This window comes from Anabrus simplex, chromosome 14 (genome assembly GCF_040414725.1).
Source record: "Anabrus simplex isolate iqAnaSimp1 chromosome 14, ASM4041472v1, whole genome shotgun sequence".
NCBI lineage: Eukaryota > Metazoa > Arthropoda > Insecta > Orthoptera > Tettigoniidae > Anabrus > Anabrus simplex.
In genome coordinates, this window is record NC_090278.1 from 97,452,134 (window position 1) to 97,479,582 (window position 27,449).

General features: G+C 40.2%; 1 protein-coding gene across 2 annotated transcripts in view; it reads left to right on the top strand.

The window, feature by feature from the left end:
• The window catches only part of Uggt (UDP-glucose-glycoprotein glucosyltransferase), a 106,986-nt gene that overhangs the window by 67,423 nt on the left and 12,114 nt on the right, over window positions 1-27,449 (top strand). For both annotated transcript variants that reach the window (XM_067158275.2, XM_067158276.2), the window contains 5 exons: window positions 908-1,117; window positions 5,856-6,080; window positions 12,504-12,671; window positions 19,586-19,946; window positions 26,700-26,975. In XM_067158275.2, the coding sequence (XP_067014376.2) occupies window positions 908-1,117; window positions 5,856-6,080; window positions 12,504-12,671; window positions 19,586-19,946; window positions 26,700-26,975 (1,240 nt within the window). The remainder of the gene's footprint in view (window positions 1-907; window positions 1,118-5,855; window positions 6,081-12,503; window positions 12,672-19,585; window positions 19,947-26,699; window positions 26,976-27,449) is intronic.

Below are 27,449 nucleotides of genomic sequence, written 5' to 3' on the forward strand. Positions count from 1 at the left end.
GTTAATAATAGGGCGGATGGGAATGTTGGCTTTATGGATCTTTGGGAGGGCTTTAGCTGTAGGTAGACCCGGGTTCATATTTAAAAGCTTAGATTTTTCATGGTCCGTAAAAAGAAAGGAGGTATTTTTTAGGGTTTGTTTTAATTGTTGCTGAATTCTTTGGGTTGGGTCTTTCTTAATTATTGAAAAGGTGTGGTTGTTAAAAAATTCCTTAGTTTTTGAGACATAGTCAGTTTTATTCATTATAACTGTGGTATTACCTTTATCAGCTTTAGTGATTATTAGGTCATTATTATTGATTTTCTTTTTTAGTTTGGCGATTTGTTTATGTTCGGAAATCAACTTATTGTCATTAGGATTCATGGAGGAGAATCTTTTGTTTACATTGTCAGAGGTAAAACATTTTGTCTAATTTTCTTTTTGGAAAAATGTGATCATTTTAAGTGGTAATAGCTTAAATTCGTAATGTGAATGGTGAGGTGCTTTTTTTAAATAAATTTAATAGGATGATAATGGAGATTTCTAATTTACGACATGCTAAGCAGGGAAACATTTTAATGAGGAACGCATTAGCAAGGTTTCACTGTGTGTATGAATTTCTTGGGCTCTTTATCTGATAACTTGTACTATATATAAGTGAGGTAAGTTTGTGTATCAGCTTGGTTTTACTGTGCCTTGTTAGATGCTGTATGTTGTTTCGCTGGTGTGGGAAAGTTTTTCACATGCTCATTACACAATGTTGGCAGGTGTTGATATTTAATGTAAGTTGAATATTTACTTACTTGTTAACGGCCCTGACCGTTTGGTGTAGAAGTTGTAAGTTATCCCCCTCATTGCAGGCCTCCACCCACTACCCTTTCCCTTCCCGTCTCGACTGACCCAGTGACACGGCTCTGTGGCGTTGCAGCTTCTACCGTTTCGTCCTGGAACCCGAGCTGCAGTTCACGGAGGACGGACACTTTAGCAGCGGTCCTATGGCTCGCTTCCACAACATGCCTACCTCCGTGCTGCTGACGCAGAACATGCACGTGCCAGAGAACTGGCTCGTCGAGGTGGTGCGCTCCATCTACGACCTGGACAACATCCGTCTCGAGAACGTCGACAGCGCAGTGCACAGGTACGACCCGAAGAGATTTCCCGAGGGGAATGTTCCGTCTTTGTTAATTTCAGTCTGATTTACCCTAAATTTAATGACCCACTTAATATTGTTTAAGTTAAGAAAACTGTTTGAATTGAAGAGTTAATTTAGGAATTATGTTCTTTTTTGTTCTTCATAAAGTGGTCTTTTTATCAGAATGTTCCAGGTGCACCAGTTTCTTGTTTCGTGTTTTCAAACTTGGTTGTTAAGCAAAGGATGGTCAATTGTAGTGTTAGGTTTATTATTAATTAAAAGCTAATATTTTAAACAACTTTTGGAATAACGTATACAGTATATAGTGTTTAAAAGAACATGAAAGTTTGAAGATCAAAATTACTTCTAGACGGCACAGAGAAAGGACCATCTTGAGTTACTAAAATCATCGTGCCACTCGGGCGTGGTAGCACCTCACACGTGTAACGGTGAAGAGAATCAAATAGCAAACTTTTGAGAATGTTGTGTCGCAACTTATGGACAATAAATGGTTTCAAAATGATCAAATACACGTTCGAGAGGATGAAGTGGCTTGTCAGTATTCCAGCAACAGAAAGCGTCTGAAGGCAGCCCAGCACATCTATTGTCCCGCTATACGTACTCTACTATTTATTTAAACACCTTTAAACATGTGGTTCCGCCTTGCTGTTGACTGACTGCTCAGCTGTGGCTGTGGCGAAAACGGGAGCAGAAATGCTGACGTATGTCGTATAAAGATAAATACTCAATAGAATAAGCACATAATTGCAGGAGTACTCAGCAATAAATGTTGGAAGCATATAATGAGAGGTACGTGGACGTACAGATTAATAAATGAAACAAGTGTTTCAAGTAGTGTTTTATTTAACACTGAATTAAGATCTTTTTTTATAACTGAGATAGAAACACAACATTAAAAACAGTTATATAACCTCGATGCATAATTTTTCAAGGGGAGGGGGGAAATGACGATGAATGCAGGAAAACGATAAATGCGAGTGACATAAAATAGGGGGGAAGCAAAGTAATAAAAATCCAGGTACATTTTTCATCATGTAAATATAATGATGGTGTGTGGCCTCCGAAGCCAGGTGCAGTTGTCACATGATAGGCGATCTACGCGCTTACGAAAATGTGGCTCTACCTAAGATGAATCCTAATGCGTAAGTCAGCACACGCACACAGCCCCCAAACTGTCGGAATTAACCAACGGAAGTTAAAATCCCCGACCCAATCGTGTCTCCTTGAACTGAAGGCCAACACGTGCTAACCGTTTAGCCATGGAGCTGGTATCAAACCATTGCAATTGTGATATACGCAATGCAAATAAAAAGCGAGACTTTTATGCCATTTTATTTCACTTTTCCTTACATCTCGTAGTAATTGGAAAACCTTCAAGGTCAGTTATCTTATTGCAAATTAACCCTCTTAGTGCCGGCTCCCTTATTGCTGTGGTTGCTGAGAATGTCAGAGAGAAAATGCCTATTATGCAGCACTGAAGATAAAAGCATATCCTATCCTCACTTTTCAAGATATCTCATTGTGTTTACATTTTCTTGTAACTAAGTAATCTCTCTCTTCACCCATTATATTATCATGAAAATAATTCATACTTCAAAGCAAAAAAATTAAATTCGTTCATACAATTTTTGAAATATTTTAAAATTCTAATTTGGATCTCAGTACATCGTAGTATTTTCATCGTACTCACATAAATTTGGTATCCTGTGCACACTGATGCATTGTTTACTAGTTTGTAAAATATCAGTCTTTTAAGAATAATAGTTCTTGTAAGAATGGATTAAAATACTGACTTGGTCTCAAGGAATGCAGGAGAGGGCTAAAATTGCACGTCGTGATCGGACTGAATTTTACGGAAATCGGGAATCTGGTCATCATCGTCATTACTGTCTCCGTCAATTCCATTATTATTGCCGTCACTATCATTACCGTCTTTATCGGCAATTTCATGCATTATTATTACTCTCAGTATCATCTGAATCATCGCCTGACTCGATATAATCAGAATCATCACTCAATTAATCAATATACTGTACCAAATCTTCATCATTTTCAAACACAATACGAGAACTAGCCACCATTATTATGAACACATGGTCTACAGGTACGCGCCAAACAGCTGAAATGGAAAAATCATAACATGAACACAACATGTCACACAGAGATTCTGGTGGTAGATTTAGAAACTATGTAGTATCTACTACAGGGTGATGTCGACTGCAGCTGCCATCTGTCAGATATGTGCAAACTATTTTGACTTACATAGACAGCTGCAACACGGAGCGTGATCGCGCTCCTGGCACTTTTCGCTAGGCTACAGAGGAGCGCAACCGCGCTCCCCGGCACTCTAAGAGTTAATTATATAATGGGGATATTACAGTGATAACCTGTACTTTGGTAAAGATTCTGTAGACACTTCGCGAACGATAGGTGAGAGATCCCACATGGCGCGGCTTAGACGATGTCACAGATGTTAGAATTTCAACATGGCGTGCCTCGGACGATGTTACAGCGAGCTAATGGATGCTGCTAACATAGGAATTAGTTTCAAAACCAGGCTAGTCAAAAGATTATTCGTCTGGCTTGGTTAGGTCCGGCTTGTAAGAAGACAACTGGGCAGGGAGCAACAAAATGATCAACAGGTCTCTAGCATCCCACACACATCACAAAGTACGATGCGATTAATAACCCTGTGACTAATTAAAATGTACCCGGCACACGCTGTGACGATTTTCAACTGCACGATTTTCTCATTTTCAATGAAGCTGGCAGCCCTAGCCAGCCAATAACAACACAGAAAATGGTGGCAAATTTGAGTTTTTTAGTGCTTCCGTTTTAATTCTTGTAAATAACAATACTTCTAGGGGCCATTTAGTGGGTCGAGGAGACGTATTGGCACCAGAAGGCTCGTAGTAATGCACATGAATAACCTGCGCACAGCACTCCTGCCTACAAGATCCTTGCTGAAGATTAACAACTCGTAATTGCTCGTACATTCTCGTGTAACAGGTTGCTGCTATTATATGTTAGAGTATTCAGCTGTCTCTTTAAATTCAAAAAACTTTTGCATATATTTTTCTTATGGACGATCGATCCATGCGGGAAAATTGTGGCCGAGGACAAATATCTTTTTGACGATCGATACGATAAAACGATATTTCGAGAATGATAGATAAGTTTTATGGGGAAATTTAACATTGGTTTGTTTATATGGAACATTTTTGGGACCGAATGAATTGAACGATGGATACGGGAAAACAACAGTTCCGGGAACGATGCATCGAGGTTCTACTGTATATTAATATATATGAATATATTTAAAGAAGAATAGAAAACAGACCTTACATAACACTAGAATTACAACGGTAGGTACCGAAGACACAAAACATCAATAGGTAGACAGAGGGTAAGTTTTCCTTCTTCAAATTTAGAAAGGTAATGCAATTTAAATACTCACAGAATATACAGAATAGACAATTAGAAGAGATTCTAAGATCTAAACGTAGAAAGGAGAAGTGTTTAGATGGAGAAAGGTCATCATCAGTGTCCCACTCCAGTCGCCCAAGTGTGATTTGGAGAATGGAACAAGTAGGCATGACACTTTTCAGTCCAACCAATTTGAGCACAACAGACATTAGTGTTCCAAGTGTTCCATAAAATTTAAAAAAAAAAAGCACAAATCCAACATTAAAAAAAAAAGGAAAGCGAAAAAGAAGGGGGGCGGGGGTGTATAATGACACGGAAAGACAGCAGAAAGATTTAGTAGTCCATCATGGATCATCTACTACTTCAGAAAAAGACTCAATCTCAAAGTAAAACTTAATAAAAATACAGAACTGGGAAGAACCAGCTTACCCAGAAAATTGAAAGGTCTCTACCCCTACCTGAGTCATTGAAGAAACTTTAGCTGGAATGAAATGAAATAGAGTTGTCATGGATATGAAATCGAAGCAAGTTCCAGCCTTGAACTGATCGATAGCACACTGACCAAGTGTGAAGTGATGGCCAAGAATTTAATGCCAGAAAAGAGTGGCATAGTCAGGGGCGAGATTCAAGAATATAGTAGAAGTTGAAAAGATGCGATTAGCATATGTAGAAGTGTAGAGATCCGGGGAAGAAAGAAACAAGTGTAAAGTAAGGTTAGGAATGCTTGCAAGCATATTGGTGCCAGAAGGTAAGAGAACATTACAGTGTTATGGTAGGGGAAGCGTACTGTTGATTGGAGGTCTGTATCGCTGGTAGCATCTTTTATGCGTTCGCTTTCTTGTGATGTTATTGTTAAAATTTCATCTAATAATATGTTTGTGCTATCTGTAATTTCATTTCTGTTAAAATTACTATTCAATTTGTGATCTTTTTCCGTATAAACTGTTTTGAGTATGTTCGTCTGGGCACCTTTACTTGCTGTGTGTGAGATTGTTAAATCTTGGTCTGTCATATGTTTACCGCGATCACAGATCATTCTGGTCTTGTCTGTGCTCGACTGAAGGGTTGTCCCTACTGCGTGACACTTTGCCCTGTGATAGAGATAGGCTGCAGCTGTTTTAATATGTAACTGTTGTCAGCAGACAGAAGTTAGTCGCTGATCACGGTCAAATGAAATAGGTTTTGTAGTTGATTAGTAAATTATGCAACTTTGTCGCACCTATTTCACTTAATGCAAAATTCTGGAGAAGAAACATTTGATGGTCAGGATGTGATTCTTGTTTGTTGTGTTGTGCAGTGAGTTTGAGCTGGAGTATTTGCTGCTGGAAGGTCACTGCTTTGAGGCGACGATGGGGAACCCTCCACGAGGATTGCAGATCACTCTCGGCACCGAGACGAACCCTGTGCAGGTGGACACCATTGTGATGGCCAACCTGGGCTACTTCCAGCTGAAGGCGAACCCCGGCGCTTGGATACTGCGGCTCCGTCAGGGACGTTCGGCCGACATCTACGATATAGTCAGGTAGAGTGTCTCTGAATGAGGTGAGAGGATCAGGAGTTTCCAGGCGCTGATCTGTGCTTTTCCAAAGAACAACTATGGCCCGTGTTCAGTTACTTTACTGTCATCTTACATTTCCAACACTCGGATAACACTCACTTCTGCATTCTTCACAGCATTTATCATCTCGGTTTACCAAAACTAAGTTTTCATTTCAATCTGAATTTGTAAATTAAATTTTCATACTGACGCACGGAAAACAATTTGGCTAAACATCACAAAAATAAAATATGTATACTTATAATCTTACAGAGACCCCTAAACCAAACCAAACTCCAGCCCCAATGGGCCTTCCGCCTACCGAGCGACCACTGCTCGGTCCGAAGGCCTGCAGATTACGAGGTGATGCATGGTCAGTGTGACGAATCCTCTCGGCCATTATTCCTGGCTGTGTAGACCGGGGTCGCCATTTCACCATTCAATAGCCCCTCAATTAAAGGTAATCGTAGAATGAGTAAACCTGAAACCAGCCCTCATATCCAGGTAAAATGCCTGACCTGGCCAGTAATTAAACCTGGGCCCTCTGGGTGAGAGGCAGGCAAGTTAGACCGCAACGTCGGCTTCAAACATTAATTATCGGTACACGACTTAAAAATCTCACTTCACATTCAGTTTAACCGGGAAAACTTCGTCAGTTTCCTCTGAAAACTTCTTTCAGTTCAGCAACTTGGATCAGTCAAACTCTTCAAAAAATCTAATACCCGTAACGCGAAGCCAAACAACAATCGACCACAAGTAGTTTTTCATTCTCTAATCAAATAAAATAAAGTACATTAGATACAATAGTGTCTGACAGGATGGCAAAATCCCCTTTTTTAAATCTTCCATTGTAATTTGGTCACCGGTTTACTGTTCCTGATCAGTTTATGGAAATCTTGTGCCGCATAAATTAGGCCTACATCAACTTTTAAAGGTTATGTTGAACTCGAGAATATGGTTTCGAAAGTATCAATCCTCAAGTTCTCAAATGCATTATATTTAGTTCTACCTGTTACTAATCACAATCAAATTGTAAAGAGTAAAAATATCATTAACACTTCCGAAATTACGATTATTCGCGACCTTGAGCTCAGGTGGAAAGCGTGCTCGCTGTACAAGTCGGTACGAGTGTGAAATGATACAAAGTTTTTAAATGTACCGTGCGCAAATAAAACGACTGCAGTTTTTATAATATTTTAACACAAAAACGTGAAATTCCCAGTCTTATATTAGGATGAAAACAAGAATAGGCAATCCCAAAACCTCCCATGGCTTTATGTATGTAAGGTACAACATCTGTTCTGGTCTCGATAACATAATCGTGTACGATAATATTAAAATACTAAATTTGTGTTACTTAAGAAGGAGCAGTTTCGATTCCTGCCTGAAAGCCCAGTGACTATACAGTGCCCTGACGGAAGTGCCGAAAACCTGTTCGGCGATATACTCGGGGGTGGGGAGGAAAAGTCACCCTGGACATAATGTAGACGTTTTGCAACTACGAATATTTGATGAAACTCGTTACGTCTTCAAGTAGAGCTGTCGAAATGCTCCCTGTCTCCTTCCAATTGTTGTGGACACTCTCTGCTTTATGATTTCCGAGGATTCTCTAAACAATACCACCTGAATGCGATGCTAAGATGGTCCTTTATGCAAGTTCACCGCCAATCGCTTTTCCAGTACGATACAGTACTTCCTCAAATTACCACATTGACGGACGTTAACACCAAGATCTGTAAGTATGCCGCAACCGTCCTTTCGTGAGATACAGTTTCTTGAAAAACGCGTGATCGAGGATTTAGCGTTGATGGGACTGAAATTTCTAGACGGTTGATCTGGGAAATCGTTTCTTCGAGGAACGGATAATGCGGGATGTTTAAAACGTGATTTAATTAGGATGCTCGCGGGACCACGTAATTTGAACGAATAATAGGGAAAACGTAGTTTCTGGGAACGTATAATTGAGGTTCCACTGTACTTTTCTTCATTTTACAAACATTTCTGTTATCGGCTAGTGAAATTATCAGTCGCCTTATTTCCTTGAGAGATCTAATTTATTTCTCGATGGATGATCGTCTTAAGTTGCTCTATGCTAGGCTTTTTCAACAGGTGTGTTGCGAGAGAATGAAATCATAAATGATTAATGATGCAGATTTCCTTTACGTAAAAAAAATGCACACTATTAATAGATTAGTCCATTACATTCCTTGTTGGTAATGATAAATGTTGTAATTCTTTCCTTTTTTGACTGCTGACCCAATCACTATTCTGCAATATGAAAATGATATTCATGAATTCACTGTAACACAGCTGTTGTTAAGTGTTGTTCAAGACTTATTCCATAAGAATGAGAATAACTATTTTTATTTGGCTTTCCTCTTTGAAAGAATTCGATATTATTGACCACTTTGATGACGCTACAAAGTGGGTTGGTTTTTGATTAAAAAGTGAAGTTAATTAATGACAAACAGATAGATATTTCCATGGTTATATAAGTTATTTGCAGATTTCTTCATTTATGAGTAAATGTAAAAGTCTTGTGTGTTACGTTTAGAAAGTAATATTGAAGATTGTACGAACTTGCTGCAGGAGTTGAACACAGGTTGAAAATGCTGCTCTGAGGCATGTACATTTCTCCTTTACACTCATCTTTCTTCACTATTCGTATAGAGTCAGTTGCTGTGAGGAGATTTTCAAAAGTAATTTTGTAGGTGGAGAATTTCTTTCTTCTTCTGCATTCCCTTAAAGGTGTTGTATTTATGCAGCACCATCACTTCTTAACCCCTTAGCTGCATATTTTATACCTGACATACAGTACACGTCCTACCCTGAGTACTTCGTTCTTTATGTTATATTGCCGGGCTGAGTGGCTCAGGCGGTTGAGGCACTGGCCTTCCAAACTCATCTTGGCAGGTTTGATCCTGGCTCGGTCCGGTGGTATTTAAAGGTGCTCATATACCTCAACCTCGAGTCAGTAGATTTAATGGCAAGTAAAGGAATTCCTGTGGGACAAAATTCCAGCAGCTCGGCGTACTCCAAAACCATTGAAAGGAGTTAGTGGGATGTAAAAACAATTACATTATTTTTATTTATATCATATGCAGCTAATGCTTGCTGACATATTTTGTTATAACAATGTGACAGATTGGAGATTTACTGTAATGTCTTCAAAAGTTTACAGTAAATTTGGACTGTTGCCAGTGCTGTATTGATAAATATTGATGACCGTAAAAATGTTATTTTCTAAAATTGCTGAAGTATCTGAACATCTCGTGTAATATTTGAAAGTCATTTTGATTGGAGTAAATACCTGTTGGAACGTTTTATCCAAATCTACCCTAAGAGGCTACACGTAGGCAAAGAAACAACGTATGTCATTTTCATGGAAATAAAATACCAATTTATGTGGCAAACAATATGCCAGTATCATACACTGTCATCTCCCAAGGGATATTCAGTCATACTCAGAATAAAGTCTGAAGTGAAAATGACTGAATACATCATACACATATCACTGTACGTTCACAGTATGCCACTTCTTCAAGGCATGTGTTTCTTTATAAAATTTGGCACATATTTCATATAATGCACTTTTTCACCGTGCATCATGTCTTTGGGATAATAATTGTAGTGAATGCTATTAACAAAGTCTCTTATCATTAGGAACAGTACAGAATTAGTCACTTTTTTTTAGTGGAGAGTGCATCAACAGTGACAAATCTGAAATCAGGTTGTTCGATCACGGCAATTCTGTTTATAAGACGAATGAGGCTAAAGCTCCAGCTGTTCTCCGTATTCAAACACAGTTTGTTTTTTCCTTTATAATAAGCAGCAGACAGAGTTTAACATAGGAGTGTTGTTGGTGCAACATTCATAACTTAAAATTTAATAAATAATCTACATCTGGGGGTTAACTAATTTATGAACCGAGTGATGTCTGGAGAGACAGCAATAAGAAAGCAATGTCAGGTGACTGTTTGTCTTCAGAAGATGTGGAGATTGTCCTTGTCCATATGCGTTTCTCCTCATCTCCCTCTCCTCGCACTGACGTGACATTGTGTTTGTCCTATCGCGAGGGCGAATCACAAAGTAAGTTATGGCCATTTATGAAACCACCTACGCATAGGCAATGTGGTAAGTTCACTATTCCACGTAGTCCCCAAGGGACTGTCAACATTTCTCGGAAGGGTCAACCAACTTTTCGATTCCGGATTTGTAGGTATCACCTCCAGCTGGAGACAGCTGCTTTCACCTCCTCATCGTCGTCCGCCGAGATCCTTTTTTAGCTTACCGAACACATGTTAGTCTGGACTGTTTGGAGGATGTTGCCATAACTCCCACTTGAATCGCTGCAGCAGTTCGGACCATGTGAGGTGTTGCATCATCGTGCAACAAAATCACACCTGCACTCAATTTTCCCCGCTATGCCTTGCGCAACCGGTTCAGAGTTTGACAGTACGAAGCCGAGTTGATTGTCGTGCCTTTCGGCATAAATTCCACATGCACCACACCCTCCATGTCCAAAACCACTGCCGCCATTACCTTTCCTGCTGAAGGTTGAACCTTGGCCTTCTTTTGTGGTGTGCAACCATTGGATAGATGTTCTCTCAGTTTTGAGTGTGAGGTGGTGGACCCACGTTTCATCCCCTGGGATGATACATCGCAGAAGCTCTTTGCCCTCCATAGCCAGTGATGATTGGATACGTTGTCCTTTGTGAACATCAGTGAGCAGATGTGGGACCCATCTTTGACACAGTTTACGAAATCCAAGTTGCTGGTGAACAATAGAGAACACACTGCCATACGAAATGTTCAGCATGCTGGCAATTTCCTGCAGTGTTACTACACTGTTTCTCTCTAATGATCCCATCCACATGGTCAATATTTGCAACGGTACTGGACGTTGCAGGCCTGCCTTCGCAATATTAGTCCGTGAGATCCATGTTTCCGGCGTTAAATTGCTTACACTACTTTACAATACCTGGGCGGGAAATAGCACGCTCACCAGATACAGCAGTGATTTCACGGTGAATGTTCGTGCAATTGAGCCGTTCAGCCCATAGACATCTGCACCTCCAGTTTGAAGTGAACATCAGTTGACGCGCCATTGAGCCTAGCCTGCTCTGCACACACCAACTCTCCTATCGGACGTCAGCAGTTACTGTAGCTTGCTCCGCATTGGCCAGGGTCATGACACACAACATGCTGATATAGATGTTGATTCCCATAGGGAATCTGAAATATTTGTCCTGAATGAGTAAATTTATAATACCAATATAAATGGTCCGTTATTGGACATTATAAATTTTCCAGCTAACTCATTCTTGGTTGCCAGCGTTTCGCCCTCGTGTGCTAGGGTGGGCTCATCAGTTGGTACCTAGCACACCTACCAATACGCTGGCTAGTGCATACCGTGGAGGCCACTGCGTAGGCTAACTGGAGTCACCGGCAGTGCCAATGCACTAAGAGACTTTGTCTCATTATCAAAAATTGATGAGTAATTTACTCATTCAGGACATTATTTACTCATTCAGGACAAATATTTCAGATTCCCTATGGGAATCAACATCTATATCATCTGATGGCCAAGCAGGCATCAATTTTTGATAATGAGACAAAGTCTCTTAGTGCATTGGCACTGCCGGTGGCTCCAGTTAGCCTACGCAGTGGCCTCCATGGTATGCACTAGCCAGCGTATTGGTAGGTGTGCTAGGTACCAACTGATGAGCCCACCCTAGCACACGAGGGCGAAACGCTGGCAACCAAGAATGAGTTAGCTGGAAAATTTATAATGTCCAATAACGGACCATTTATATTGGTATTACACAGCATGCTCTCGCGGTGAGCTAGTGTAACTTACTTCTTGGTTCGCCCTCGTATATGTGTTCCTTTCTTGTTCTTCTCTCTCCGTATATATATATATATATGTATGACAATTTTTGAATCACAGTGCCGTAGGTTCAGGCATCAAAAATTACTCTTGAAGTGATCCCCTTGCAGCATTAGCCAATTTTGTATGCACTTGTGAATCATAAAAACACTCTTGTTGTGGATGAGAATACGTAGGCCTTTAGCACACTACTGGACAGCAGCTGTTTAGCCGTGGTCATGGCACACACAGGTAACTCATACTCAGCTCACCTGGTAGAGCAAGTATTTGGTGTGTAGTCATGGTGGCATTTTATCTCAAGTTAGAGTTACTGAACATCTCTTGCAAACATGATTGTTCTGTGACCTTCACTCTATTTTAGTAGTTAACTCAGCAGCAAACAAAACCCGGTGGATACACGACTCATTTCCAAGTAAGAGTCCTGTAAAACTATAGCTGAATACATCCTGTATAATTAAGTTGTATTACGTGACCGTAAGTCACGGTCTTTTCACGTGTTCTTTGTGTTCTCTATTCAGTCACGACGGTTCCGACACGCCTGCCAACTCGTCTGACATCAAGGTGCTCATCAGTTCCTTCCGTAGCAACGTGATCAAGTTGAAGGTGAGCAAGAAGCCGGACAAGCAGGGCATGGACCTTCTGGCAGAGGATGACCCCTCCTCTGGGATCTGGAACTCCATCACCAGGTAACTTGTACACTATTCCTAGGAAGTATCCTTCTTGTTTGTGTCTGAAGATGTCTCAAAAATGGGACGAAATCTGTCTCAATAAATTTTAATGTGTCTTAACAATAAAGATGATTCACAGCATTGTAAAGGTGGAACATTTGATGTAAGGATTTCGCCAGTATATATATATTGGCACCATGCTGTTATTTGAAGAAAGAAGTCATCATCTTGCAATTTTATTTGTCCATTACTAATTTACTTTTGTAGTTGTGTATAGGGAGCCTACGGTTTAACTCTTCTGCAATGATTAGAGGGCTGTCGTGGTTACTCAGTGTGATCGGCTGGCCTAATTCATCTATTGTCTCCAAGGCTGTTGTATTCGGTTGGAAGTAAGCTGATATAATGGTGAGATATTTTGTCTCAATTAGCAGGATGTAATCCTGTTTAGTTGTCAAGATTATTGGGGTCAGCCCCTATTACTCCAATAGGTCCTCCTCTTTCTCCCTGTTTTATTTACTAATGAATGCAGTAATATTGTACATGTTGCCATTAATCTCTGAGAAATGGTTCTGTTAATATTATATTGTATCCTTGTAGTTGGTGTCATTTTGAGTGTATGTTTTAAACCGTCAGTATTCCTTAGCATTATCTTTGTAATAATCAACAGTCTAATACAAACTTCTCTTTTCCCCAGTCCTCACTAGTCACATGGCCTGTGTACTTCTCAGTACACTTCCACAATGTTAGTTGTTTGCTCCTCGCTCTTGGTGGTGTTTGACATGAAAGGACTTAGGATCTTAGTGTATTTCATAGGCTAAGAAAAAGCACCTGTTTCCTGCCTAGATCGTCTCCTTTACGCTGACCCCTCAGCGAATCAAACATTTAAAGATCATCCTGTTTTGTGACCAGGGGAAATTAATACTACACGTGACTCAAATAGAGTGATTTACTTAAAATGTGACTACAGTTCTAAGACTAGCCTGGCATTCACAAAATTTGAAATTCCTTATGTTACAACTGTATACATGCACAGAATTACGTAATATTTTCACATTTCCTTAGTAATTTAGTTTGGTGTGGTATAGTTTGAAGTATCATAAGTTATGAATTTCATTATGGTCCATATTGACAGTTAATCACTATCAAAGGCTATTCAACCACTAGCTTGTATATTGTCTTATAAAACTGGGACTAGATTTGACCCCATATATATTGGGTCATCTTCAGCCACGCTCCAATTGGAAGAAATATGCACACACATAACCATACCAAGTGCACGAAACTTACAATAAATATAGGGATATTCACTTCAAACCAAATTAAACAGTAGATCATTACAACTGATAAAAAGGAATAACTATTCAAATGACGAATGTTCCCCTTCAAGCTACATACAAGTAATTAACCATATTACTATTGAACGAATATAAATTATAAATCAAGTGGCTCGTCTATAGAGATAGGGATGCCAACTCCCAGATCAACTCAGGAACATTTGGTTGCTGTAGGAGCAACAACATAGTTCAGCATCAACCACAGCAATTTTGATGTGTCATTTAGTTTCAAGTTTAGGTGTGTTGTTCGGAATTCATCAATGTTTTAAATGAAGATTGTAAATTGTTACATACCAGATTAATTTATTATTGGTTATATGTGTGCACATGTCTTCAAATTGAAGCATGGCTGAAGATGACCCAGTATATATGGGGTCGAAACTAGTCCCAGTTTCATAAGGCAATATGCAAGCTAATGGTATTGAAAAGGTGGACCCTTCTCTACCCTTTGATATAGTTTGAAGTACTCCAGACAAAGACCCACGTCACATTCCTGGCAGCAGTACACCAATGTCTTCTCTTTGCCATGTTTCATACACATGATGTACAACTCGTTGGCTGAATAGTCAGCGTACTGGCCTTCGGTTCAGATGGTCCCAGGTTTGATTCCTGGCCAGGTCGGGGATTTCAACCTTTATTGGTTAATTCCAGTTGCTCGGGGGCTAGGTGTTTGTGCTCTCCCCAACATCCCTGCAACTCCCACACCACACATAACACTATCCTCCACCACAATAACACGCAGTTACTACACATGGCAGATGCCGCCCACCCTCATCGCAGGGTATGCTTTACAAGGGCTGCGCTCGGCTAGAAATAGCCACACTAAATTATCATACATGTGGTACAGCATCCTGGAGGTTTAGATTTCTTAGTTTCTGGTGCTGCTTTCCTTATAAAATGTTTTTCTGCAACATAGGTACTGTATTATCTGATGTGCACCAGCCTTGAATTGTTTGTTACCGAACGATTCGGCCGTACGGTTAGGAGCGCGCAGCTGTGAGCTTGCATTCGCTAGATAGTGGGTTCGAACCCCACCGTTGGCATCCCTGAATATAGTTTTCTTTGGTTTCTCATTTTCATACCAGGCATACCTTAATTAAGGTCACCAAACCAAACCAAACCCCATGGCACTACAGCCCTTGAAGGGCCTTGGCTTACCAAGCGACCGCTGCTCAGCCCGAAAGCCTGCAGATTACGAGGCGTCGTGTGGTCAGCACTACTAATCCTCTCGGCCGTTATTCTTGGTTTTCTAGACCGGGGCCGCTATCTCACCGTCAGATAGCTCCTCAATTCTGATCACGTAGGCTGAGTGGACCTCGAACCAGCCCTCAGGTCCAGGTAAAAATACCTGACCTGGCCGGGAATCGAACCCGGGGCCTCCGGGTGAGAGGCAGGCACGCTACCCCTACACCACGGGGCCGGCATAATTAAGGTCATAGCTGCTTCTTTTCACTCCTAACCCTTTCCTATCCCATCATTGCCATATGACCTATCGGTGTCAGTGTGACGTAAAGAAACTTTAAAAAATGAATAGTTCATTATCCGCCCTAGCGAGTATATTTTGTAGACACACCTCCCACTGGCTGGACCTGGTAAGATAACTGCTCAGTGTTTGTTCATGTAATTTGCAGTTGTCGTGTGAAGATTTTGGGAGTTGTCGATATGAAAACGATTTTCATTGCAGGAAGAAGTGTTGGGGTTTATCATTGTGGTAAAATAAGAATTGTAGTTTGTTAAAATGTAGTTGACCGGGCGAGTTGGCCGTGCGCGTAGAGGCGCGCGGCTGTGAGCTTGCATCCGGGAGATAGTAGGTTTGAATCCCACTATCGGCAGCCCTGAAGATGGTTTTCCGTGGTTTCCCATTTTCACACGAGGCAAATGCTGGGGCTGTACCTTAATTAAGACCACGGCCACTTCCTTCCCATTCCTAGGCCTTTCCTATCCCGTTGTCGCCATAAGACATCTGTGTCGGTGCGACGTAAAGCAAAATGCAACAACAACAATCATTAATAGTGCGTGTTTCGATAGCTTTGCAGTCATCATCACCTACATTCTCATAAGCTTAGGTATAAATAAGGTGAGAGTATGCACAATATATGTTCTCGTAGTAGCCTTGATGTCTTCTCATGGGAAACTTAACATTTTTTTCTATTCGAGAAGGATGATGGTGATGAAGGCTTAAAAAGTGATTAATAACTTGTCCGTAACTAAACTATTGTTAAAAAATTCCTTCCAATTAAGAAGATAAAAAGGTCTTTTTGGTCTCCTTTTTAGCTTCTGTTCAGGAGTGTATTTGAAAAAACACTAATCAACCTTCTACAACCTAACTACTTGAGATGTAATTAAAGTATAATTAAAACTTTTTCTTATCTAAAACACTAATAGCTCGTTGCCATAAGACCTGGGTCAGTGCGAAGTAAAAAATAAAAATAAAAACATATGTCAGCTTCCGGTTGAGGAGATAAAATCTTTGGTTTTAAGTCCCATTCATGTTTGTGCTTGAAAGCGCGTGGCAAAATCTGGTTAACTTGTTATTTTATTGCCAAAGGTAGATTCTTGGAATGCTCTTGCCATTGTTCTTTGTCCTTGATGTGGTATAGTAGCGATAGTTAGTGATAGTGCAGTTACTGTCGTACCATTGTACATGCATCAAGCACCTCGACATACCTATAACGATTTACGGAATAAAACTTATAACCCTACTTATTTGAGATGGAAGGCCAAAACATTGTCTTTCATATGAAAAATATACCGTTCACAATTGGTTTTGGTATCATTTTACAAAGAGCAGCACTACCTGACACCTACATAGAGCACCGGTGGAGAGTCCTGAAAATATTTAAAGGCGAGAAAACAAGACAAAAACGATAAATAAACTGCAATCTCGTTCTACAAACATCACGTGGAAAGACCAACTTGTCATAATGTGATTTTTTATTTCTTCTGTGGGAAGGAATTACGTCAATGAACTTAAAAAGAACAAGGGATTGTACCTCGGACTTGTTTGATAAAAAATGTATCTATGCATAACTAAATTTTAATGAACTGCATTGATAAACCCCCGACACTTCTTCTTGCATTCAAAACCATTTGCATATCGATAAATCCAAAACTCGTGTGACAGCATGGAAGTTGGTGCTGAGGCAATAAATGAGGTCAACCTTGCTCTACTTGTTCTTCCACTCTTGAATGTAGACAACGAGACGTTATGGTTCGCGTAACATTGGTCCATGTCGGACTGCTCTTCGCTGCGCGATCTGGCGACCCGAGTTGTGCTCATTTTGGACCTTCTGCCTCGGGCTGATTCCGGGCATCGCTCTCCAAAAGAATCGTAGGTGATGTTCACTGTTTGCTGTCATGATTGCTAGAATGCGGATCTGTGGTAGGACAGACAGAGGGAGATGAAGTCCATTTGACGCTGTGTCCTACGACACATGCGGTGTTTACCCAACAAAATTAATTAAAACTCAGCCGTTGATCGCCCAAGAGAGATGTAGTTTACTCTGCCATCTGGTGTAGTAAACTAGAATGTTAAAATTGATGCATTACCGAGCTCGATAGCTGCAGTCCCTTAAGTGCGGCCAGTATCCAGTAATCGGGAGATAGTGGGTTCGAGCCCCCCTGTCGGCAGCCCTGAAGATGGTTTTCCGTGGTTTCCCATTTTCACACCAGGCAAATGCCGGAGCTGTACCTTAATTAAGGCCACGGCCACTTCCTTCCAATTCCTAGGCCTTTCCCGTCCCATCATCGCCATAAGACCTATCTGTGTCGGTGCGACTTAAAGCAAATAGCAAAAAAAAAAAAAAAAAAAAAAAAATTGATGCAGAGGCAGTGTAGATGGTATCAGATCAAAATGCTTGCTGAGACCATATGGTGATGATGATTTTCTTCTTCTCTTCATCCTCTCGCTTGTTACGTTGTTCAGTCCATCCTGTAATTAGTGAGGTGGACTTTGTGTTTGTGAATTAAGATTCTGAATTTTATTCTACCTTGAATGGTTTCTTCATTAATTCCAACTTCATTTACTACTTCACTGATTTCTTTTAGCCAGTTAATGTGATTTTTCATTGATAAGGCTAAGTTTAAAGTGTTCTTTGTGAGCCTGTTATTAGCCTTTCTATGTAAGTGACCATGAAATTGTGATCGCTGTTTCCTGATGGTATCTTTGATTTTTCTGTAACTTGATAGTTTTCAAGTGATTTTTATTTAAAATCCAAATTCCATTTTTGCCTTTTCGTTCTAGGACTTTTCTGAGGATTTTCTTTTCTTGTTTTTTGATCGTCTTTATTTGGGAGCTGCCACCAATTTTGCATAAAGTTCTTCTGTTTTAACTACTGTGTTATAATTCATAATTTTGCCTTTACCTGTAGTTATTGTATCTGTTCCAAGTAACTTTGTATGCTCTTTGAAGTTTTGGAGTTCTTTCTTAGATTGCTGGTTCAATAATTTCACCGAGATACTTAAATTTATGTACTTGAGCAATATTTGCATATTTGGTGATTAACGGTTGACCGTTGAAGCCCGATCTAGTCCCTTCCATATACTTCGTCTTTTCATAAGAAATTTGGAGTCCTGTTTTGGCTGCTATTTTCTACAGTCTGGATTGCTTCCTGTCTGTTGTTGGATAGGACAGCAGTGTCATCAGCAAATGCTACACTGTCGATCGGTCTACAGAGACGTATTATTATTATCTAGATATTAAAAGAGTTTACTAAAAACAGCTTTGACAAATCCACCCGTCCGTTCCACTGGACCGATTTGCTTCATTTCTGTTTTCTCCTTTCTGGAATTATCTGCCATTGAATCATTAAATGACCACTCCAATAAGGTGCAGGTGAAGGCTTACCCTAACCTGCAATACATTCTTTGCTATGCGACTAACACCTACATTAATATTCTGATATTTGTGATTTTCATCTTTAGTAATGTCATTGCCTGCAGCCATGTTTGATTACTACCTGTCAAGCCTCTTCCTCTGATCATAGAAGAATACTCCTTGATTCTCTAACCTTTCCCAGCTTCCAAATACATCCAACAAATGGCAGAGCATTCCTAATAACTTACATGTAGCTAAGAGGAAAAAGTCTATGTACAAACAGACTCCATCACAACATAAGCCTTAGACATTATCGGGAAACAGCTATCGAAAGATAACCTGGCCACACTTGAAAGAGTGAAGGCCATGTATCTTTAAAAGAGTTCTCTGCCTGGCAAAAAACGCTCCTTCGGGACTAATCTATGAGCTCACAAGACAACCGTTCTGTATAGAAGAACTACAATTAAAAATATCATTGCCTTCTACGAGACAATGCCATCGGGAACTTCAGATTTTTACCAAACAGAATTCCCGCTACGAACTACAGCACACCATAACGCGCTTGTTATGAAATGTTCATAAAACCATTGGAAAGGGCAGGCGAAACAAGATGACAGGCATATCAAGACGAGTTATCGACCTGTTTATAACGAATGTTGGGGGTCCTCTAGTTATTATTATTTACTTTCCTCTTGAGGTTCGGTGGAACCTGCAGGTTTATATTCATAAAACTGTAGACACTCTTTTGCAGGCTGTTTTATAATAGTTATGGTTTGTTGCAGCACTTTTGGTGCCAAGAAGTCTGACGAGGAAGAGGAGGAGAAGATCAACATCTTCTCCCTGGCGTCGGGCCATCTGTACGAGCGCTTCCTGCGCATCATGATGCTGAGCGTGCTGAAGCACACGAGTACGCCCGTCAAGTTCTGGTTCCTCAAGAACTACCTCTCGCCCACCTTCAAGGACTTCCTGCCGCACATGGCCCAGCAGTACGGCTTCGAGTACGAGCTGGTCCAATACAAGTGGCCTCGCTGGCTCCACCAGCAGACCGAGAAGCAGCGCATCATCTGGGGCTACAAGATCCTCTTCCTCGATGTGCTCTTCCCTCTCAGTGTGAGAAAGATCATATTCGTGGATGCTGATCAGGTGAGTCCTTTCTCTGCTTGTAGAACAAGTGCAAATGGAGCATTCATTACAAATATTGTCAGCTTCATTACTGCAAGGACTCATTTTATATGCATATATCATATTCTTACAAGAGCAGTATGGATTTTGACAGGGCAGATCGAGAAACCTTATATTTACCATGAGATTATTGATGGAAAATCAGTAGGAATATGGAAAATGGTATTTCTTGATCTAGAGAAGGCGTATGATAGTGTCAATGGAGAAAACGTGTGGGAAACCCTGGAAAGAAGAGGATGTGGAAGGCAATGAAGGGAAGTAATGGAAGTAGTGTGTAAGATTTGTTTCATTGTGTCCAGACTCCAGTGGGGAGAAACCACACTGGACTAACACAGGGAAGTGTATTGTCTCCACTTATGTTCATAACGGTTATGGATGAAATTCTAAGGAAACAAAGTCACGATGTGGCAGGGTGTTAAAGTATTGCTGTTTGCAGATGGCATTGTGATCTGGGGAGTGCAAATACAACTAGAGCTTTTAAATGACCATATTAAGAAATATGGTATGAAAATCACTGTGGAGAAGAGCAAAGCAGTGGTGACGGCGAGAGGAGAAAGAGGAGCAAAAGGAGTTGTTAGAACGAGGTTTTTGAATACTTCGAATATTTGGGAAGTCAAATAATGCAAGATGCAAGGCTGGATAAGGAGATCAGCAGAAGGATACAAGTGGGAAATACATTCTACCTGGTGTGGAACAGAGAAGTTCCTATGAAATGTAGAGAGATAATGTACAAGATGTACTCTATGTACGTATGCATCAGAGACTTTGACAGTAGGAAATGAGAGTAAAATTCAGGCCAGTGAGATGAAGTTCCTGAGGAGTATGGTAGTGAAGACAAGGAGAGACAGAGTAAGAAATGTTGAGGTCAGAAAAAAAAATAGGGGCAGAAAAACTGAGTCATGGCATGGAGAAGAAGGTTTGGACATGCTATGAGGACGGAGGAGGGAGGTCCAGAGCAAGATGGACAGACGTTGTTAAAAAAATTAAAGAAAAAGAGAACTGGAATGGAATACAATTACTATATTATTTGATAGTGTTGTGACTTTGTGCCTGACAGAGTGTGAAACTGACCCATTTCTCCAATATTCATAAACATTGTGTGATTTCGCCTACTTGTTTTTACGGCTGACGATGACCTGGACTAGGGTCGAAACCGGTCCCATTTAAATAAGAATGTAATTACTACATTTCTTTCTATTATGTATTGAATTGGTTGAACTTCAATTATTTAATTTTTAATGTTAATAATTTCAATACGGAACAATGAAATTTTTATCTTTAAATGAAGAGGAGTGGTGGAAGAAGAGGCAGGAGCTGGACAAGAGGAAATAATAATAATGATAATGATGGTGATGGCGTACTGTTCCATATTTCTTTTCACAGTTGCAATAAATAAATAATACTAATAGTTATTTTATCTGAGTCGGCAGAAGATCTGAAGAAATTGCTGAACGGTATGAACAGAGCTCAAAACAAAAGTACTGGAGTGTAGTCGAATGAAGTCAGGTGATGCAGCAAATATTAGATTAGGAAATTAAATCTTAAAGGAAGTAGATGAATATTGTTATTTGGGTAGAAGAATTAATAATCGCAGAAGTAAGGACGACATAAAATGCAGACTAGCACAAGCAAAGAAGGACTTTCCTAAAAAGAGAAATTTGCTCGCTTCAAACATTGATGTAGGAATTAGAAAGACTTTTGAAGACTTTTGTCTGGAGCATGTTGTCTTATGGGAGCGAAACATGGGTGAAGACTACTTCAGAAAGAAGTGTGGTTTTACAGAAGAATACTGAAGGTGAGATGGTTAGATGGAATCGCGAATGATGAAATAGGGCATCAAATTGCTGAGAGAATGATTTGGCTAAATTAGGTGAGAAGAAAAGATAGAATGTTAGGGCACATCTTAAGACACTCAGGACTTGAGGAAAGTGTAGGCAGTAAGCAGGGTAGAGGTAGACCAAGGTATGAATATAACAAGCAGATTAGAGCAGATGTGGAATGTAGTACCTAGTTATGTAGAAATGGAAACGTTAGCACAAGATAGAGTGGCATGGAGAGCTGCATCAAACCGGTCTATGGACAGCAACAGATAGGAGAGCATGAGAAACACAATTTCAGGTCTGTGTGGGAAGAGGTGCCAGTTATTCTACATCCACTTCTTCTCAGCTACAGAGGAACTCGTTTCTACTTCCCGGCATCCAGAGCTTTATTTTTCCTCCAATCACATACCAAAGCTTTCATCCATATCATACTTTCTTCCTGGAGTGCGATTACCAGTTTGCTCTGACTCTTCAATAACAAGGAGCAACGACTTACGAGAACTCACATCAGCCATCCTGTACAACATGTTACTACTTAAACCAACACAACGCAAATGACGTCATGTACGCTGTACGCTTCTCGCCAGTGGCAGGATCAGAGTAGTTGGAAATACATCAACTTTCTGTATGTCAGGAGTGCTGTACCAATCTCGATGCAAATAATACCCACACCCACCAAGTTTTGAAGAGACAAAAATGCAGGGAGTATTCACGTAAATACGGTAGTAAAATATTTGTTCTGCAGCAGCAGGCTGTACACATTCTGAATAATGTATTTTGTTTTAAGAGCGCCTCCAATGTGGACTTGGTAGATACCGAGCCAAATGCCTTATCAAAACTGCTGAAACCAAAACTGAGGGGAAGATAATATTTGTTACTTCTTTCCATTAATTCACTCAACACATCATATCATTTTCTCTTGTCCAGCTCCTGCCTCTCCTTCCACCACTCCTCTTCAGTAATTGTAATCCTTTCCAGTCCTCTTTGTTCTTATAATGTTCTTGACAGCGTCCATCCCTCTTGCTCTGAGCTTCCCTGTTTGTCCTCATAACATGTCCATACCTTCTTCTCCATCCTCTGCCCCTATCTCTTTTCTGACCTGAACATTCCTTACTCTGTCTCTCATTGTCTTCCTTACCATACTCCTGAGGAACTTCATCTCACTGGCCTGAATTATACTCTCATATCTTACTGTCAAAGTCCAATGGATATTAGCACATCTTGTACATTATCTCTCTACATTTCATAGGAACTTCTCTGTTCCACACCAGGTTCCTTACATTCTCGTAGAACATACTTCCCACTTGTATCCTTCTGCTGATCTCCCTATCCAACCTTGCATCTTCCATTATTACACTTCCTCCCAAGGTTCTGTCCCCTGATACTAATGACTCCTGTTCCTTCTCTTTCTCCTCTCCTCACCACCACTGTTCTGCTCTTCTCCGTGCTGATTTATGTGCCACATCTCTCAGTTTTGTCATCTAAAGCCTCTAGTTGGATTTGCACTTCTGTATTGTTGACTCTCCAGATCACTATGTCATCTGCAAACAACAGTATTTTCATATTCCCTCCATATCTTGCATTTGTTTCCAAAAGAATTTCATTCATAACCATTATAAACATAAGTGGAGACAGTACCTGTCTTAGTCCAGATTGATTTGTTCTCCCTACTGGAGTCTGGAGACAACTGAAACAATTCGTACAGATTGCTTTCACTAGTTCCATTCATTGTATGACACATCCTTTTCTTTCGAAGGTTTCCCCACACCTTTTCTCTATTAACACTATCATTTGCCTTCTCTAGATCAAGAAATACCATCATTTGCGAAAAACCAAGCACTTTATTTGACCTGCTCATTCATACTTTCAGAGGCAGTTTATCTAGCAGTCAGAGTCCGATTTTTCATTCTGTTCACAGTTACAATGCCAGAAAGAGAAAGATGTTCCACCTATTCAATACAATAGGTGGAATATCTTTCTCTTTCTAGCATTGGAATTAATAGTTCAATACGGATCAGTGATGAAGTTTTTAACTTTAAATTCTATTCACAGTACCTTACTTAGACAATAAACCTCGTTAATTCGAAGTCGTTGGGACTCAAAAATCGGACTTCGAATTACGTGATTTCGAATTAACCGCCAATTCGCAATTCAGAAGTACCAACCCTTGCCGCGTTACTAAATATTCTAAGGCCCGTTACTGCATGCAGTTAACCTTGATTCACAGTTTATACCTTTCAAATGCCATGAAGAAAGAAATATTTCCAAAATTTATCCAAAAATGTGCATTTACAGTATTCAAATAATGCACTCGGATTTCTCACTGGTAAACATAACCTCTCGCAACGAAAGAAAGGAAAAAAAAAAAAGCACGATTCAAAGATGAGGAGAAATCTATGCTGGCTCCCATGTGCAAGTGCTTTATTGATTGGATTACTATACTGTATGCATTTTAGATGCCTTGTATTTACACAGAAAGTACCCGATGCCCTTAAAATCGAACTTTTCTATGACTATCCTTGTACGATTTCCCGCCATGGCATTTCTCTCGTACTTCAGAAATGTAAACACTTGCCGCGTCACAAAGTATTCTAAGACCCATTAATACATGCAGTCACCTCGATTCACAGTTTAAACCTTTCAAATGCCATGGAAAAAACTATTTCCGAAATGTATCCAACAAGGTGCATTTACAGTGTTCAAATAATGCACTTGGATAAATCACTGACAAACATAACCTCACGCAACGAAAGAAAGAAAAAAAATCGCACAATTCAAAGACGAGAATAAATTTTGCCGGTTCCCCTGTGCAAATGCATTATCTTTTTGGATTTCTGTACTGTTTGCATTTTTAGATGCTTTGTATTGGCATGGAAAGAGCCCGACGCCCTGAAAACGTAGCTTATGGAACTTTCCTATGACGTGGCGATAAAGTATCTCGCGCTCACGTGCATTTTCTCTTTGCTAAGACCCCCATCCCTCACCCTTGTACGATTTCCCGGCTGGCAATTTCTCCTTTAAAACCATAAGACCGTTTGGGCTCGCATTGAAATAAAGCAATGCAGTTTTACCGGCAATGACAATATTGTTCGGTGCCTACGAATTTATTATATGAGCCACGATTTTTCGTCAACTGTCGGCATCGCCAGTGTTTGTGGATTCTGTTTTCCCGCACACAGCCTGTTGCGTGATATTACGGAGTTCTTTAAAAGGTTGAATACAAAAGAATTCCGATTTCATTCATCTTAGCAATCATGAAGCGCACTGTAGACGCACCGAAGTGAGTGTAAGTGCGGAAAGTACCCCTCCACGTTCCGGAACGCCTATTATGAAGCGGAGCGGATAAATTTCGAGTTGAAATTACTCTGTAACATACTGTTGTTTTAAAATGTAAAGACAGTTTCGAATTAAAAGTCTGAATTTCGGTAATGGGGCCGACATTGTTCTTCGAATTACGAATTATCCGTATTTCGAATTAAACAATTGAAAAAACATGCAAAACTGTATCTCATGTTTCCGGGAACGAGAGCTTCTTCGAATTAGGCGGGATTTTGAATTAACCGATTTCGAATTATCGAGGTTCTACTGTATATCCTGCATCCATCGGCCCCTCCTTAATCCCCTTTCCTTTCCTTGCTACCCCACTCTCTCCTTCTTTTTTCCCTCCCTGCACTTCCCCATAAAGACTTCAGTAGAACTTCATACATTCCTCTCCTCAACCTTTATTCACATCCAACTTCAATCTGCACGTCGCAGCACGAGGTGATTCCCATATGTCATTTATTATATTCCGCCTATCATAACTCTTTTTATTCATGTATACAAATAAAAATTTTACGGTCCGCATTGAACTGCAAAATCCCACCACCTTATAGATACTACTAATGTATTTGGACCTCAGCACGCAACAATCATCATCATTCAAGATTCTTTAAACAGAAGAGCCTTTCTAACATCATTCATCGCATTCACATGAACTGAATATATAGTTTTGTGCACACAACTCAAACATTTTGTTATCACTTGAACTTTGAACGGACTGCGGCTTATTTGGAGAGCGAACTTCAATCGCATTTCTGTGCGTGAACTGCGACCAGCATCTTATGAATATCTATGAAAAACAATTTTAACATAGAGCAGCAACCAAGCATTTGAGGATCTAATGTAGTGCAACGAAAATCTTGAACATTACCTTATTTCTCATATGGTATATTGACACTACACTGTGTCTTCCATTGCTTAAACTTTTTACAGAAATTATTTTATTCAACCAGCCGTAACTTAAAATTCTGTTGATTGTACGTAGTTTTTTAAGACCATTATGTTGTTACATTGTTTATTTTATTCAATACATTTGTGTAATTTGCTTCATGGATGATGATGACCTTTGATTTAGGTCGAAACTAGTCCCTGAATGTTAATATAAATGTATATCATTTATAATTTGTATTGAAAAGGTGGACATTAAATATTTCACTGTTATTGTAAGATTCGGTCAGCAGTGTGTAGCCAAGGTCATGGACAGTCTGTTACCCTGTTAGTGTGTAAATGACATTTTAATTGTAATACATGTGTAATTATTGTCCCTTTGGTGAAAGTTTTATTGTATTATTACTGCACTGAAGTTGGTAGACTCAACCTTTACATCTCTATCAAAATTCACTCAGAGAGCATAAAGAAAGTTACATTTTCTAGATTACTTTACAATTTTGATGTTCCCTCCTCCCTACTTCTCCTCCTCAGACCGGGATACTTTTTGCTGTCTGTAAATTTTTTTGCCCTCCGACCTCTAACTTCCAATCACCGATTGTTCCTTCTTTGCTCAATTCTGAGCACTTAAGCTATGCGAACTCATATTGTGCAGACTGTATGAGTGAAGCGTTGCCCGTTGCAGGTGGTGAGGGCCGACATGAAGGAGCTGGTGGACCTGGACCTAGGCGGAGCTCCGTACGGCTACACGCCGTTCTGCGAGAGCCGCAAGGAGATGGACGGGTTCCGATTCTGGAAGCAGGGCTACTGGAGGAACCACCTTCAGGGTCGCAAGTACCACATCAGCGCCCTCTACGTGGTGGATCTGAGAAGGTTCAGGCGGATTGCTGCCGGAGACAGGCTGAGAGGACAATACCAGGCGCTCAGCCAGGATCCGAACTCTTTGTCCAACCTTGACCAGGTGTGTACCTGTCTCTTAAGTTGGAGACACTTCCTACAGGGTCCAGTCTAAATGTTGTGCAGCATTGTGTATGTTTGGAATTATAATGACACAGGCAAAACAGTTGCAAAAATAAGGTCAGGAAATTGGATCATAAGGATATACTCTGAGGGTAGAGATGCGTAGTCTGGCCATCAATACAGTATAGTGGATTACAGTTTGTAAATATGAAATACTTCGTGGCACATAACAGTACAACCTCACTCTTTCTCGCCTGTTTACACCTAACTCTAGCGGGCCTACTTGTCTTACACTTACTGTTAATGTGGCACTGTACAGTCATGGTTCACTTATTGATTTGCGAGGCCACTGCCGTATTGTTAAAATTACTAGCGTTACATTTCAAAGTGTAATTAAAGTTTTTTTTTTTTTTTTTTTTTTTTTGTGGGATTGTAAATCTGCTCGTGTAATACTGTACTGTGTAAGGAAAAATGT